Below are 17,396 nucleotides of genomic sequence, written 5' to 3'. Positions count from 1 at the left end.
GGCAAGCATATGTTTTGACATCATGGGTAATAGCAGCTGGCATATAGTGACAGCCTTTCAAGCCACTTTCAAGGGTTGCAAATCAAAATCTCTGCTTTTCTTTTATTTATTTATTTTTTTTATTTTATTTATTTTTTTTTTTAGAGATTTTATTTATTTATTTGACAGAGATAGAGACAGCCAGTGAGAGAGGGAACACAAGCAGGGAGAATGGGAGAGGAAGAAGCAGGCTCATAGCAGAGGAGCCTGATGTGGGGCTCGATCCCAGAACGCCGGGATCACGCCCTGAGCCGAAGGCAGATGCTTAACCGCTGTGCCACCCAGGCGCCCCCTGCTTTTCTATTAATACTTGAGACCCACATCTAACATTGATCGTGATTCCTCTTCTTAATAGTGGCACTTGGTAGTGTTCTGAATACTGAGTGGTTTGGTGATTTTTCTAGCTTTAAAACACAACTGCATGGCATGGAAGACTTGCTCCCCCTTCCTATCAAAGGGAAGAGTTTGGAGGGAGTAGTAGGAAAAAACAAACAAAGACTTTTCCTTTGAATTGTGAAGTGTGAAAAGTTCAACTCTTTTAGCTAAAAGAGTATCAGCATAAAGTTACATGTATTACAAAATAAGGAAAATTTAGTTTGATAGCTTCACTTATTGTTTTCGTTATAAAATAATATTTAGTCAGAAATATTTATGGCATTCTCCCTTCCTTCTCCCCACCCCCTCCCAAATATGAAAACAACCAAGCAAGGAATGTAGGTTACAGGTGAAACGGGAACAGGAAGTGGTAGAAGGAGGCTAGAGAAAGAATTTAGAGCAAGGTAGGTGCAAAAGTTACTGGGTGCATCTGGAAACTTACATTGAAGCAGTGGGAGTTATAATTGTCATTAATACTGAGTTTATCTTTTTTCTGTTATATCTGATATATCCTGTATTAAGTTTAAAACAACGGACTATTTTGTTGCCATCTTCAAAAACAAGAGAGTATTTAAAAATACTACTTCGTCCAGTGCCGTCCATGTTTCAGCAAATGTTGAGAACTCGTTCTTTCTGATAGCTGAGTAATATTCCATTGTATATATGGACCACATCTTCTTAATCCAGTCATCTGTTGAAGGGCATCTCGGCTCCTTCCACGATTTAGCTATTGTGGACAATGCTGCTATGAACACTGGAGGAGATAATGCTAAGTGAAATAAGTCAAGCAGAGAAAGACAAATATATGATTTCTCTCATCTATGGAACATAAGAAATAGGATGATCAGTAGGGGAAGAAAGGGATAAAGAAAGGGGGGTAATCAGAAGGGGGAATGAAACATGAGAGACTATGGACTATGAGAAACAAACTGAGGGCCTCAGAGGGGAGGGGGGTGGGGGAATGGGATAGACCGGTGATGGGTAGTAAGGAGGGCACGTATTGCATGGCGCACTGGGTGTTATATGCAACTAATGAGTCATCGAACTTTATATCGGAAACTGGGGATGTACTGTATGGTGACTAACATAATATAATAAAAAATCATTAAAAAAAAAGAAAAGTAAAAAAAAAAATAAAAAAATAAAAATACTACTTTGTTGCTTAGAATAGTTCTTGAAATTAAAGATACTCCTTGGCCATTAGTTTGCTTAATCTGATTCAGTCTGTTACTCAGTTCTCCTAAGTCTGGGCATTGAAGTACCTTCTCTTGTTTGTTCAGAGTTTGGATTGTTTCTAGCTGAGCTCCACTATGGGTAGAATTGTCAACCTTAAAAATAAAGTAGCCAGTTATTTTACCAGCAGAATGAATTTATTTGGGAATAGCAGAGCAAATTGCAATTTGGGACATGCAAACTGTAATCAACCGTAGACAAGTCTGGAGAACAAAGGAGCGGGGTTTACTTTTAGAGAGGAAAGGAAGGAGTTGAGAGAACTTGAATGAAAGTTCATTGGAGGAAAGCAAGAGTTGAGGGTTGTGGTGATTTCTCATGGTCTGGGCTGTTGCCAGGCTAGGACAAGATCTTCTCTTTCCTCCTGCTGGGGTAGTAAAATAAGCTTCCTCCTGCCCAGGTAGGTAAAGTAAGGTGCAAGTAGCGGTACAGGTTTGAGAGCTCCTACTTCAGGACTAATCAGCTCCATTTTGAGTGAGGTTTTCCTTTACTCATTTTCACAGAATCCAACTGGGTCACCTCTGGGATTTTAAACTTTTGGGCTTCCTGGTGCTCCCAAGAAGTCTAGATATAAGGTTAGTTATTTTTTATAACTTGGATGTAGGGACATTACAGCCTGCCCCCAATATCTGGTTTTGCCCTACGGTGGTTCTGTAGAACATTTTATATTCTTTGATTTTTATTTCACATCAATGCATGATGCTAATTTTTTACATTGTAGACATGCCTCAAAAGACTATTGTAAATTCATTTGTATCAGAGGTGTTTTTACTAAAATGTTGTGTGTTCCTGTAAAAATAGTTCCTGCAGCATTGTTTAATCCAGTTCTCTATCTACCAGGTGGTTGACATTTTTCTTTTTCTGCATGTACCTCCTCCCCTCCCAGCAAGACAAGCTCAGACTCTAAAGGGGTTAGTGATTGATGGTGGCTAACTCACTTCCTCATGGAGATCGTGTAATTATCATTCAAGACATCTAGTTATGTCTATGGGATAGAGGATGAGTAGGCACAGAGTGTCCTCATGTTAGTAATTGAAGTCACTGGCCCTTAGTGCTTTGTTGTCTTGTGCGATTGCACATGAAGAGGAAGGAGTGAGGCATCTTGCTTTGGAAATAACTTTGGTAAATAACGCTTCATTCACTTAATTAGAAAAACCATTCTGGGATGCTCTAGAGCTATTTACATAAGGCACAAAAAACATGGTTTAAATTCTTCAGATTTTAATAGCATTCTTCCAGAAGTCATATTGTAAGCCAGGAATAATTTATCAGGTGGCATTTGTAATTTGCTTCTGAAAAAGTCTCCCAGCCTGTAACAAGTCTCTTCACCTTCATTTTTGCCGTGAAACGTTAAAGACCTTAATTTTTGTCCTTTTTTTCTTTCAACTTTCCTGAGATTATTTAATAGACCAGAAATCTCAACTATTTTTCTTATGCCTAAAAACTTGACATCTCAGGTCTCAGGGTCACTTCCTCATAAAGATGTCCTATAACCGTACAGCACTCTGTACTTTCCTATCGTATTTGTTAAATTCTGTTTTTCCTGTTAGCATGTTAGCTCCGTGAATGGGGTCCAGGTCTGTTTTGTTCACCAGCACATTCTCAGCATACACAGCAGCTTCTGGTCCATCAGAGGTGCTCAACAAATAGTTGTTGAGTGAAAAGGCAAGTTGGACATCAGGCTATTTAAGAAGAGGCCCAGGCAAAGTAGGCCATGGGCCATGATAAAGATAAGGCATAACTCAAAAAACCAAATTAGCAATGGCTTTATTCATTGGCTCTTATTTAGAGGGTGGCGGGGCTCATGTTTGTTCTTGCGGTCTGGTGATTAAGTTATATACCCATTGTGACATTAAGAAAATTCCACTTAAGGTAAGGTACTGGTGAAAACAGATTAGATGTTCAACAAAGCCAATTAAACAATTAACATATTAAACAAATTGTTGATTATCTGCTCTGTGCTTACCTGGGATATAGAGTGTTGAGCAAAAAAAGATAGGCTCCTTGCAACAATTCACACAAAAAATGTACATTTAAAAATTCATTAAATTCATTGATTCATAGAAGTAGGTGATATATCCTCAAAGGCCAATGATAAAAAATATTTTGTTCAAGACCTATATAATTCTTTGAAGTTGAAAGTATCTTACCCAACGATAAACTACCTATTGTAGTAGTCTAGCAATATACTGGCACATTTTTTCCTAGAGAATCAAATTTTTTATTACACAGTAATATACTAATGCCATATATGGTGATGTTCAATGCCTCACCTTATTTTAATTCTTATAATTGTACTGGGAGACAGATGGGATAGTTATTATCATGCCTGACTTCCTGTGAGGCACTGAGAATGTGAGGATACTGGCAATTCCAGATGGTTAATATAATATAGTCATTAAGAGGATGGCCATTAATAGATGGGACAGTGATAGGCAAAAAAAATTTGGACAAAGATCCATCAGGTGAATTAGTGTTGCAGCAATATTTCGCGCTCATCCATATGGTTGATCTGCCTATCCATTCTTTCATTTAGAGAATATTTTTTTGTTGTTTCTTTTTTTAATTGAAGTACAGTTGACACACAGTATTACATTAGTTTCAGGTGCACAATATAGTGATTCCACAAGTGTATCCGTTATGCTATACTCACCACAAGTGTAGCTACTATCATCTGTCTGTCCCTATACCACACTATTACAATACCATTGATTATATTCCCTATCTTGTACCTTCTATTCCCATGACTTAATCATTCCATTACTGGGAGCCTATGTCTCCCACTCCCCTTTACCCATTTTGCTTATTCCCCCAGCTACCTTCCTTCTGGCAACCATCACTTTGTTCTCTGTATCTATGGATCTCTTTTTGCTTTTTTTTGTTTATTCATTTGTTTTGTTTTTTACATTCCATATATAAGTGAAATCATATGGTATTTGTCTTTCTCTGTTTGACTTATTCTCATTTAGCATAATACCCTCTAGGTCCATGCATGTCACAAATGACAAGATCTTGTGGGTTTGTTTTTTTTTTTATGGCTGAGTAATATTCTGGTGTGTGTGTGTGTGTGTGTGTGTGTGTGTTGTGTGTACACATACCTATATATACCATATATACCATGACTTCTTTATCCATTCATTTACTGATGGACATAGAGTAGTATTTTTTAAGGTTTTATAGTATACTATATTCTCAGATCCAGTAGACATTTTCTGGCAGGGATGCAAGGAGATACATTTGAAAAGAAAGGATGCAGTGCCTTAATAAAAAAAAAATACTCCTTGCCAAAATAGTAATATTCATTTGGAAACAAATGACCTAAAGTTCTTTCTAGGTACTGTACCCCAGAAGGAGAACATTGTGTTCACATATCATTGTGGTAGGCACTGCCTTTGCCAAGTTGAGATAGTCTGTATTTAAAATAGCACTAATTATCTCAATTAGTTAAAATTCCACAGTATTTTCTCAGTTAAGTTTTTCCTCTGTGTAGACGTAGTGAAGAGAAGGGCCATATGCACCCCAATGTTCATAGCAGCATTGTCCACAATAGCTAAATCATGGAAGGAGCCGAGATGCCCTTCAACAGATGACTGGATTAAGAAGATGTGGTCCATATATACAATGGAATATTACTCAGCCATCAGAAAGAACGAATTCTCAACATTTGCTGCAACATGGACGGCACTGGAGGAGATAATGCTAAGTGAAATAAGTTAAGCAGAGAAAGACAATTATATGATTTCTCTCATCTATGGAACATAAGAACTAGGAAGATCGGTAGGAGAAGAAAGGGATAAAGAAAGAGGGGGTAATCAGAAGGGGGAATGAAGTATGAGAGACTATGGACTCTGAGAAACAAGCTGAGGGCTTCAGAGGGGAGGTGGTGGGGGAATGGGATAGGCTGGTGATGGGTAGTAAGGAGGGCACGTACTGCATGGTGCACTGGGTGTTATACGCAACTAATGAATCATCGAACTTTACATCAAAAACCAGGGATGTACTGTATGGTGACTAACACAATATAATAAAAAAATATTATTATAATTAAAAAAAAGTTTTTCCTCTGTGTAAAGCTTTGGTGAGCTGTTACTGTGCCTAGGATAGTGTGCACGTAGGCCCTTGAGAAATATTTATTGAAATGAAATTCTTGTGTAGGGCCAGCAGTTGACTAGATGGAGAAGTAGCACACAAATATTAACGGAAAAAAAAGAAATGGCTCTCTCCACGCCTGGCTTTTAGTTCAAGAGCTTTTAAAACTTTTGTTATAGTATATGACTATAATAGTTAAATTTTACAATTGTGAAGATAGAGGTAGGCAAATCACTGCTTTATCATGTGTCCCCAAACCCATGGAATCTCAGTATTTTATGGCTTGAACAAGTCAGTGAATTGTGCTAGAAGGAGGAAAGGGATGAAAGAAGAAGGGAAGGAACACCATACCAAGAGCTCAAGGAGATGTACGTACAGCATCTCATATAATCTCATATAATCCTGTGATATTAGCCCTCTTTAGAGACAAGAAGTGGAACACTGAAGGGTCGGACTGCCTGCCCTATAGTCCCACAGTCCTACAACCTGGAAGTTAGGAGGTAGGAGGCATGTGGCTTTTTTTTTTTTTTTTTTAAGATTTATTTGTTTGAGAGAGAGAGCGTGCACAAGTGGAGGGAGGGGCAGAGGGAGAGTGAGAAGGAGAAAAATCTAAAGCTGACTCCCTGCTGAGCACAGAGTCTGACACTGGGTTTAGATCCCACTACCCTGAGATCATGACCTGAGCCAAAATCAAGAGCCCATTGCCCAACCTACTGAGCCACCCAGGCACCCCTGGAGACGCCTAGTTTTATGTTGCTGCTGCTACTGCTGCCTCTTCCCAGATATGGTGCTTCTGTGCCTAGATTCTTGCCTGGAAGCCTGGGATTGCCATTCAGTCTGGTTCAAGAAATCTCTCTCTCTCTCTCTTTTTTTTTTTTTTTTTTAGGATTCATTTATTTTGGGCCCAGGAAGAGGGAGAGAATCGTTTTTTTAAATTATTTTATATTTTTTATTTTTTTTAAGATTTTATTTATTTATTTGACAGAGAGAGAGACAGCCAGTGAAAGAGAGAACACAAGCAGGGGGAGTGGGAGAGGAAGAAGCAGGCTCCCAGCGAAGGAGCCTGATGTGGGGCTCGATCCCAGAACATTGGGATCATGCCCTGAGCCAAAGGCAGAGGCTTAATGACTGAGCCACCCAGGAACCCCAGGAGAGAATCCTCAAGTAGACCCTGCTGAGGATGGAGCCCAACACTAGGCTCAGTCTCATGACCCTGAAATCATGACCTGAGCTGAAACCAAGAGTCCAACATTTAACCAGCTGAGCCACCCAGGTGCCCCCAAGAACTCTAGCAACAATGCGGTGGGGTTTAAGTTGGCTTTTACAAGACAAACTAAATATTATTATTATTACTTTATTTTGTTATTTTTTTGAGGGGGGGCAGAGGGAGAGGGAGAATCCCAAGTAGGCGCCACACCCAGAGCAGAGGCCAATATGGGGCTTGATCTCACACCATTGAGATCATGACCTGAGCCAAAATCAAGAGTCCTATGCTTGACTGACTGAGCCACCCAGGTGCCCCAAGGCAAACTAAATATTAGTTGAGCATGAATGAGCCCACACTTTTTAAATAAACTATGTACAAATAGATATGCAAATAAACGTGTATAACTCACTAAGCTCAGATCGGGCTTTTGTCTACACTGTGAACCAGATCTATCCTTGTTAAGGTTACAAAGTGACCTCCATGTTGCTAAATCCAGGGGGCAATTTTCAGTTGTTATTTTACTTTATTTATTAATCTATTTATTATTGCAAACCTATTGAATTTGCTACAATTTTTTCCCCTTCTTTTTTGAGACACTTTTTTTTTTTAACTTATCTTCCAGGACACCACACTTGCATTTTTTTGTTTTTTTTTTTGTTTTTTGTTTGTTTGTTTTTCTACCATTTTATTGACCACTCCTTAGACTCCTTGGTGTCCTAACTTCTTGTTGGAGTGTCCAAGGATTCAGGTCTTTGACCTCTTCTCTTGTCTATCTACTTCCATTCACCATCTAGTCTCCTAACTTTAGTTATCTGCTGTATGCTGATCACTCCCAGCTTTCTCCAGGAAAGACCAGTTCACTGACTGTATTCTCATATTTCAGTTGCCTCCTTGACACTGTCATTTAAATGCCTAAAGGAGACATCACACATGACATATTTAAAATTGAACTCCAAATCATTTCCCCCCAAACCTGCTCCTCTGTAATCTATACCTCAGTAAATGGCAGGTCCATCTTTACAGCTATTTTAGCCAAAACCCTTGGCATTATTAATTCCTCTTTTTCTCTTATTCTGTTTCCATTACATCGCAAATCCTGTCAGCCCTTCCTCCAAAATATCTCCAGACTCTTCTCACTTCTCACCATCCCCAGTGCCCTCACCCTCCTCCAAGCCACCAGAATCTCTAGTCCACTGCTGCAGGGGACTCCTGACTGGTCCCTTTCTTTCTACCCATGACATCTTGTAGCCTGTTCACACAGAAGCAGAGTGGTTGTTCCAAAATATGGCGTAACGTTACTCCTTTGCTCACCCTACTTTGACTTGATGTTCATCTTCGAACAAAACCCGAAGTCTTTCTCATACCCTTCAAGGCCCTAAGAATTTGTTCTCTAACCTCTCCACCAGTCAACTCTCTGACTTCCTCTTTTACTTCTGAGTCCCCTGCTTCCTCATTTCCAGACACAATGGGGTCTTTGCTCTTCCTTTTGTACCCCAGGAATGTTTCTTCCTCAAGGTCAGCAACAACAGTTCCCCCTGGATGTCTATAATGCTCACCACCTCATTTTCAAGGATTTGCTCATATGTCTCCCTTGAGGTCTTCCCCAACTACCCTGTTTGAATTGCAGTCCTTCAAAAGCCATTTCCTGATTGTCTCATGCCAATGATTTGTTTCTCTCCACAGCCCATATCACCATTTGACATATTGGTTTGGGTTTTTTTTTTAAGAGTTTATTTATTTATTTGACAGAGACAGCCAGAGAGAGAGGGAGCACAAGCAGGGGGAGTGGGAGAGGAAGAAGCAGGCTCCCAGCAGAGGAGCCTGATGTGGGGCTCGATCCTGAGCCGAAGGCAGACAGACGCTTAACAACTGAGCCACCCAGGCGCCCCTGATATATTATTCATTTCACTCATTTGCCTTTACTTACTATGTCTACCCACGAGAATGTAAGCTCCATAGGAACAGGGTTTATTACTTATGTCCCTGTTACCCAGAACAGTGCCTAGAACATAGTAGGCACTCAGTAAATGCTTGTGGAATAAATGAATAGCTAATTTGAGCATATATACTTAAATCTACATCTAACATATTATAGATCTAACCAATGTATTTTTTTGCATTTTTATTTTATTTTTATATATATATTTTCTTTTTTTAATTTAAGTTCAGTTAATATATGATGTATTATTTGTTTCAGGGGTACAGGTCTGTGATTCATCAGTCTTATATAATACCCAGTGCTCATTATAACACATACCCTCCCCAATGTCCATCACCCTGTTACCCCACCCCTACCCCCTCCGCTCCAGCCACCCTCAGTTTGTTTCCTAAGATTAAGACTCTCTTATGGTTTGTCTCCCTCTCTGGTTTCGTCTTGTTTCATTTTTTCCTCTCTTCGCCTATGATCCTTTGCCTTGTTTCGGTAGATCTAATCAATGTATTTCTAATGTTGACTTCAAACCCTCCTTAGGACTGACTGAGGAAAATGCCACATATCACCCTGGATCAATCTGGATGGGTTAGAGTGCTGGCCTGTGTGTGTCCTTCTTCTCTGTGTCCTGCTCTGGAGTTCACTGGACTGTTCTCTGTTGCAGTCATGCAGGGAATTCTTAATTATCTGCTGGCAAATGCTTAGACTTTACAGTTTAAGTACTGTATCTTTATCAACTATATTTTTATAGCATTGGGTGTTTCTTTTACCTACTAGATATAGAGGAAGTAGAATTTTTTCTTTCTTTCTTTCTTTTTTTTTTTTTGAGATTTTATTTATTTATTCGACGGAGATAGAGACAGCCAGCGAGAGAGGGAACACAGCAGAGGGAGTGGGAGAGGAAGAAGCAGGCTCATAGCGGAGGAGCCTGACGTGGGGCTCGATCCCATAACGCCGGGATCACGCCCTGAGCCGAAGGCAGACGCTTAACCGCTGTGCCACCCAGGCGCCCCGAATTTTTTCTTGTGCTGCATTAAGTGCCGACCTCAGCTATGAATGATCACACAGACTCTTGGAATTTTATTTTTCTGGTTTAATTACTTTGTGCCTATGTGAAGCCTTTATAGCATATATTCATGTATTCCATTTGTTCTTCTGGTATAATCCATATTGGCTTCAAATTCATGCAGGATGGCCTACTTAATATCAGAATAGTTATTTTATGTACCAGTTCTGTAGATGTAAGTTCTTCCCCCAAAGAACTGCAACCAATAGGCATTGTTTCGGCAAGCAGGAGATCCTGTAGCTGGTCGTTCTTGCTGACCCAGCTAAAAGACACGGAATGACGCATTTCACTTCCAGGGGCTATTGCTAGGTTTTGATAGTCCCTCGTACTATAAATAGCACTTCAGGGAGCACTCAGGTACACTGAACATTTTCTTTGCAGTCCAGTTCAATGTTTGCAGAAAGAAAGTCACATGCTGTCTGGTTTGCACAAGTCACTTGCCCCTCAGCACCTCCCAAGTTCTAGACAGACCCACCCAGAGTGTACATTTTCTCATAAACACAGCATTTGCTTTCAGCATACTTTGTGCCTTTGTTTATACTGCTTTCTCTGCCTGGCAAAATCCTATTCATCCTTTAAGATTCATCTCGAGTGAGAAAGCTTTCTCTTGAGTTGGCTTGGCAGAAATTTGCCCTTTTCCTCCTGTGTCGGATTCTCCACAGCACATAGAGCATACGTCTTCTACAATAATTTCAGCATTACGTTAGAGTCTGTTAGATAAGTTTCTGTGTTCACAGTCCCCTACATCGCAAACTGTGAGTCCTGAGACCTGTGACTAGATTCTATATCTTTTTGTATTTATCCCTGACAATTAGCATAGGAAACACTCAGCCACTGTTTGTTGAGTGAACCTGTATGAATGAATGAAATTGCATTCAGATAGGGAGAGAGAATTCATTTAAGCTTGTTCCCAGTTTAATGCCTTTAAAACTAATCCTATGTTTAGTATGGATTTTTCTCTTTTCGAAAGCAGCCAGTCTCTTCTATGTACATGGTCACTTTGATATAAAATATGTTATATTTAAATACACTTCAGGGCATTAATTTTTTTATTTTTAAAAATTTTTTTTTAGTTTCAAAGGCACAGGCTAGTTTATTCCTTACAAACTTCTTGGCATCTTTCTTTCTCCATGCTCTTTTGGTCTGCCCAGCCTTCAATCAAATTCCTCCAACGGGTCTGCTGTAAACAATGATTTTGTGAGCGGTTGTGTGTTCTCTGCAGTGAAAACCCGCCTTGTTTTCTGTTGCTAGGCAACCCCATTCCAGCTGCCCTTGAAGAAATGCGCGGTGGTGGGAAATGGTGGGATTCTGAAGAAGAGTGGCTGTGGCCGTCAAATAGATGAAGCAAATTTTGTCATGCGGTAAGAGAGAGCACCCACAGCGCGGCCTCCGCCTTCTCTCCTTTCCCCCACCCCTTCCAAAAGCCCTGGGGCCTTTCAAAGCTAGTCACTTGTGATTAATCAATTGTAACTGCTCTTTAGCTTCCCTTCAGGTTCATATACAAGTGAATGTAGGAGAGGGCCAGGGAGCAAGGGAACGTGCCCCAAGAAAGCGCAAAGCCAAGAAGGGAAGGGCTCAGAGGTCTTGGGGAGACCCAAAAGTAGAAACACTTAGATTTTGCTTTAGATTATATAGTCAGGTGATAAAAACTTCAAAGATTGTCTGTAAATAAACATTTTCATTTACTCATTTCACTCTACACCCTTTTCATCTTTGTTTTTCACAAAGGCATTTCTGAGTAGCCACTGGGATTTGAAGACGGATCTGATCTGTGTATGGCTGGGACAACTGGAAGGAGGGGACATAACTTTCGAACAGCGAGGAAATTTGGTTAAGGGACTGAGCAGAGTGGTGACATGTATGTCCCTTGGAGGGGAACATAGGAGGCTTCTGCAGGGGTGTGTAAAAAACTGTTAACGATGTGTCCAGCCAGGGGTAGAGACCATCCATCCACCTGTGGTGGCACCAGCCTGCACCGTTGGATGATTTTGACCAGAAGTGAAGACAGCAAGTGATTGAATTGACATGGGTTTGGGATTGTCCGGGTGAGAGGGAGGAAAGAGGGGGAGTGACAACACGGAGGTTACCAGTTAGAGAAAGTGTGAGGTGACATACCTTGAAGTCTGGGCTGGAGAGGAGGTGGCTCTGAGAGGCATGAACAAGAGAGGAAGGGTGCCAAATGGGGCCCAAGGGCAGGTCATTCAGAGCCCAGAGGCAGTGGGTGGTGGCAAAGATAAGAGAGAGGTGGAATAATAGAACTAACGTCAAAGAGTGGCCCACCAGAGTATATGATTTCAGAACGCAGTTTGTCTGGGGGATGATCAGATGTGTGGCAGAAAAAGAAGACATTTGTAGCTGTGGAAGCAAGGAACTTTGAAGCTATAGTGTGGAGATTCTTTCAGTTGGTCCCCAGAGTCTCACTGACATGGGAATGACCATGACACAGGTGCCAAAAGCTCCAGGGCCAGGAAGGCTAAGCCCTGCAGTTCCACAGACAGAAGAAAGCTGAGCCAAGGAAGGGGGGCTGTGGCATGGGATTTGGATTTTGTGAGCATTTTTAAGGATAAATAGAGAATATCTAGAAGTGGTCAAAGGTGGTTAAGAGAACACTAACCCACCTGTGAGCTCTGAGCTCAGTGGAGTAAGGGAAGCTGAAGACCCTAGTTGAGAGTGTTTTGGGGGGAAGTCATGTACATGGGAGAGAGCCAAGTTCCTGCTCAGAGAACGAGAGTTGGGCTCCTTCAAAGACTTTTTATCTTACTCGTGAAACCTGGGGCAGAGTGGGGAGGTCTTTCTATATCTATCTTTCCCTCATGGAGGTGCCCTGGATAATTTTTCCCAGATAGGAATGTGTTTTTCTCTCCATTGCAATTTTTATTATTATTATTATTATTATTATTATTATTATTATTATTATTATTACTATGTCTATCTTTCCCTCATGGAGCTGCCCTGGGTAATTTTTCCCGTATGGGAATGTGTTTTTCTCTCCATTGCAATTATTATTATTATTATTATTTTTGCAATATATACAAACAGTAGGAAAATGTAGGAAATAAAAACGTAGTTCTCTTAAGTCAATATGACATCTGTCTATTGAGCTCCTACTAGGTGTTGCGTTAGCTGGATCTAGAAATGGTACGTTAAACAATTCTGTCTTGTATGTAGAACCTGGAGATGCACTAGTGCTCTGATAGAGGTCATTCAGAGACAGATGGTGAGGGGTCAGGGACCTTCTGAGAAGTGGCGTGTGGAGTGAGCCCTGTCTCCATTTCACTCTGGGCACAGGCAGAGCCTTTCCAAGGCTCTAATGTGGGAAAGATGCCAGTGCTGCCACAGTGCACGGAGATGAGGTTGGGGAGGTATTTCGGCTACAGGAGGGGCCACAATCACCCGGAGAGTTCAGGTAGATGAGAAGAGCAAAGACCCTGGGCCAAATCCAAGCACCCACTCCAAAATACTGGCATTAGGTAGAGGCTGAGGAGCCAGCAGAGAACACAGAGGGGAACAGGATAAACTCTTGCCACAAACTAGCTCTGTGACCTACAGCATGTCATTTTACCCTTGCTGGGGCTCAGCATATGAGGGTGTGGGAGCAGACAATTCCTCAAGCCTTTCGATTGTGAAAACTCCTTCTATATAACTACATAATTGTAACACTTCGTGTAGTCTAGTTTATATTTGCAGCTTGCTCTCAAGTATGTTTATTTGCTCTTTCCAAAAACTATGTAAGGAACAAGGAGAAGTGGTTATTATACTCACAGATTCAGGGAATTCAAGTGATTTCAAGAGGTCTTAATACAGTCTGGTGGGAGGCAGTACAATAAATGTATTTTTATATTATTCCTAAGTGTGTATATATGTATATATATATTTAGGGAGATGCATTTTTTAAACTTAACATGTTGAAGACTAGGCCTAAGCATTTTTTCGGGGTTATCTATATTTATTTATTGCAAATAAACAAGACTAAGTTTGCATTATATACAATCAGCATTGCTATATTCGAATTCAGAATTAATGAATATTTGTGGTTAGGGCGCACAGCACAGTAGTAAGCATAATGTTCATAGAATACTGGAGAGGTGAAGATTTAGAATTCAAAGAACTAGACCTATCTGTGCATGCATTTCAAGAATAACACCATTTTCTTTTTTTTTAAATTAAACTATAATTGACATGTAACATTATATTAGTTTCAGGTGTACAACATCATGATTTGATGTTTGTATACACTGAAATGATTACCACAGTAAGTCTCATTTCCCTGTTACCATATAAGTTATGTAATATGCAATAGAGTATTGTTGACTATAGTCACATGCTATATGTTACCCCATGACTTATTTATTTTATGACTGGAGTTTTATATTTCCTGACTTCCTTTACTCTCATTCCCACCCCCGTCCCTTCTGGCAACCACCAATCTGTGCTCTCCATCTACGAATTTTGTTTTGTTCTGTTTGTTTTGTGTTTTAGATTCCACATATAAGCGACATCACACAGTATTTGTCTCTGTGATTTATTTCACTTACTATAATTCCCTCAGAGTCCATCTTTGTTGTGGCAAATGGTGAAATTTCATTCTTTTTTATGACCGAGTAGTATTCCATTGCATATATACCTCATCTTCTTTATCCATTCATCCATTGATGGACACTCTATGTCTTTTGATTGGAGAATTTAGTCCACTTACGTTTAAAGTAATTATAGATAGGTATGTACTTTTGCCATTTAGTTCATTGTTTTCTGGCTGTTTTGTAGTTGTTCCTTGTTTCTTCTTTCGCTTTCTTCCTTTATGGTTTGATGTCTTTCTTCAGTGTTATGTTTAGATTCCATTCTCATTATTTTTTTGTGTATCTACTATAGGTCTTTGCTTTGTGGTTACCATGAGGCTTACATGTCTCAGCCTATATAAACACAATAGTCTATTTTAAGTTGATAGCAAGTTAAGTTTGAACACATACTAAAATCCTACGTTTTTACTCCCCATCCATGTTTTGTTTTTGATGTCATGTTTTACATCCTTTTATGTTGTGTATCCTCTAACTAATTACTGTAATTATAGTTATTTTTTACTATTTTTATATTTTAACCTTCGTGCTAACTTTGTAAATGATTAGTCCATTACCTTCATTATATGTTTTCCTTTACCAATGACATTTTTACATTTATATATTTTCATGTTACTGATAAGTGCCCTTTCCCTTCAGCTTAAAGAAGTCCCTTTAACATTTCTTGTAAGGCCAGATTAGTGGTGGTCCTTTAGTTTTCCCTTGTCTGGAAAACTCTCTATCTCTCCTTCAACTGAATGAAAACCTTGCCAGATAGAGTCTTCTTGATAGGCAGTTTTTTGCTTTTAGCCCTTTGAATATATCATGCCACTTTCTTCTGATCTGCAGGTTTCTGTTGAAAATGTGCATGTGGTCTTACAGGGGTTCCCTTATATGTAACATGTTGTTTTTCTCTTGCTGCTTTAAGATTCCATCTTTAACTTTTGACATTTTAATTATAATGTGTTCTGGTGTGGGTCTCATTAGGTGGGATTCCTAAATCTGAATGTTTCCTCCTTCCCTAGGTTAGGGAAATTTTCAGCTATTGTTTGTTCAAATAAGTTTTCTTTCCCTTTCTCTTCTTCTTCTGGTTCCCCTATTATGCAAATGTTGATCTGCTTGATATTGTCCCAGAGGTTCCTTGAGCTATCTTCACTTAAAAGTTGTGGGGTTTTTTTCCTTCTTCCTGATACTCTGTTTCGGTGAGTTCCACTGTCCTGTCTTCCAGGTCACTGATCCTTCCTTCTGTTTCATCTAGCCTGCTGTTGAACACCGTTAGTTTATTTTTCAGGTCCATTATTGTATTCTTCAGCTCTGTGACTTCCGTTTGGTACTTTCTATATTTTATATCTCTGTTGAAGTTCTTTCTGTATTCGTCCACTCTCAGATTGGTGAGCATCTTTGTGGTCATCCCTTCGAACTCTATCAGGTAAATTACTTATCTCCATTTCATTAAGGTTTTTTCTGGGGTTTTATCTTGTTCTTTCTATTGAAGCATATACCTCTTGTTCATTTTGCTTGACTCTCTATGTCTGTTTCTTTGTATTATGTCAAACAGCTGTGTCTCCCAGTCTTGAAGGAATGGTCACTGGAGGATGGGGGTGTGTTTAAGCCTGCTGTCTGCATCTGACCTGGGAGTGACTATTTCTCTAATTGTTTCAGACCTGTGGGCTCCAGATGCACAAGTTCCCCTTGGCCCAGAAACAGGTGTTTAAGGGGCATCCCTTGTGTGTTCTGAATGCACCTGCTGGCTTTGGCGGCTCGGATCCACAGAAGATGGCCAGACTGGGGCATGCCCTTCCACAAGCTTTGGCAAGGCAGACGAGTGCTGGGATACTGGCACATACACCTGCTGAGTTTGGCATTTTACGTATTTTAAAGGGGGGAATGGGAGCACCATTCCAGGGCAAGCAGCACCAGCAAGGTAGGGGAGTGCAAAAATGACACGCACTGGCACCTCCATCCTTGGAGAGAGTTCCAGCAGACCCCTGTCCTTCTGGCAGATGCTTTAAGATTAGCCAATGAATGTCTCTCACATGTGGTCTAGGTGCTTTTCAGCCTACTGTTTTTGCACTGGTACGCGGGGTATTGAGCCTGGGCATGAGCCCTTTAAAATGGGAGTTCTCCATTTCTTACAGTCTTCTAGCTACAAGCCATGCTGGTTTTCAAAGCCAGGTGCTTTGGTGCCCACCTCTCTGGTGCAGGTCCCAAGGGTTGGGGTACATGATGTGGGGATCAAATACCTTGCCCCTTAGGGATATGCTCTGTATTCGTGAGATCCCTCCCACTTGTGGATTGCCATGACAGGAGTGGGGTTTTTGACAAGACCAGCTCTCTGCCTCTCCTACCTTTCTGGATTTGGCCCTTTTATCTTTTGTTGTGGAGTTGCTGTTAAGTTTATTTTCAGGTCTTTTCCAGGGAGAATTATTCTATAGGTAGCTGTGGATTTGGTGTACCAATGGGAGGAGGTCAGTTCAGGGTCTTCCTATGCCACCATCTTGAATCCCTGCAAAGCATAGGGCCATTTTCATAACATATTTGAATTTTTTAAAAGCCTCATTTATGGTTTACAATATGGGGGAGTGTTATAAATTGTTTATAAATTATTCTTATTTGACCACTTATGGATCTACTTATAAATGGTTACTTCATACACATTTTTTGGGTGCCTTGAGAAAATTGAGGTAGTATTACACATTCAAAATTGAACATTTAGTGAGTGCCTATGATTAGAGAGCATGTAGTATGTCTGATCTTAGACTATAGGGTGCGTGGAGAGTTACAGTGAGAGAACAAATCCAAAAATAGCCTTACCTGCACACAGCGATATACCACATTACAGTTCAAAATGTTTTTCGGTATTAGGATATAACAGTATTATAATTTTCTTTGCTTAGACATTTTCAA

The 17,396-nt window shown here is 40.2% G+C and overlaps 1 protein-coding gene across 1 annotated transcript in view; it reads left to right on the top strand.

Annotated features, from left to right (window-relative positions):
- ST8SIA1 (ST8 alpha-N-acetyl-neuraminide alpha-2,8-sialyltransferase 1) overlaps window positions 1-17,396 on the top strand; it is a 142,238-nt gene that overhangs the window by 74,783 nt on the left and 50,059 nt on the right. Inside the window, exon 3 of the mRNA XM_026502285.3 lies at window positions 11,188-11,297. Coding sequence (XP_026358070.1) covers window positions 11,188-11,297 — 110 coding nt within the window. The remainder of the gene's footprint in view (window positions 1-11,187; window positions 11,298-17,396) is intronic.

The sequence above is a fragment of the Ursus arctos genome, unplaced genomic scaffold (genome assembly GCF_023065955.2).
Source record: "Ursus arctos isolate Adak ecotype North America unplaced genomic scaffold, UrsArc2.0 scaffold_26, whole genome shotgun sequence".
Taxonomy (NCBI): Eukaryota; Metazoa; Chordata; class Mammalia; order Carnivora; family Ursidae; genus Ursus; species Ursus arctos.
Note: the sequence above shows the minus strand (reverse complement) of the source record. Positions and strands in the feature narration are given on the sequence as shown.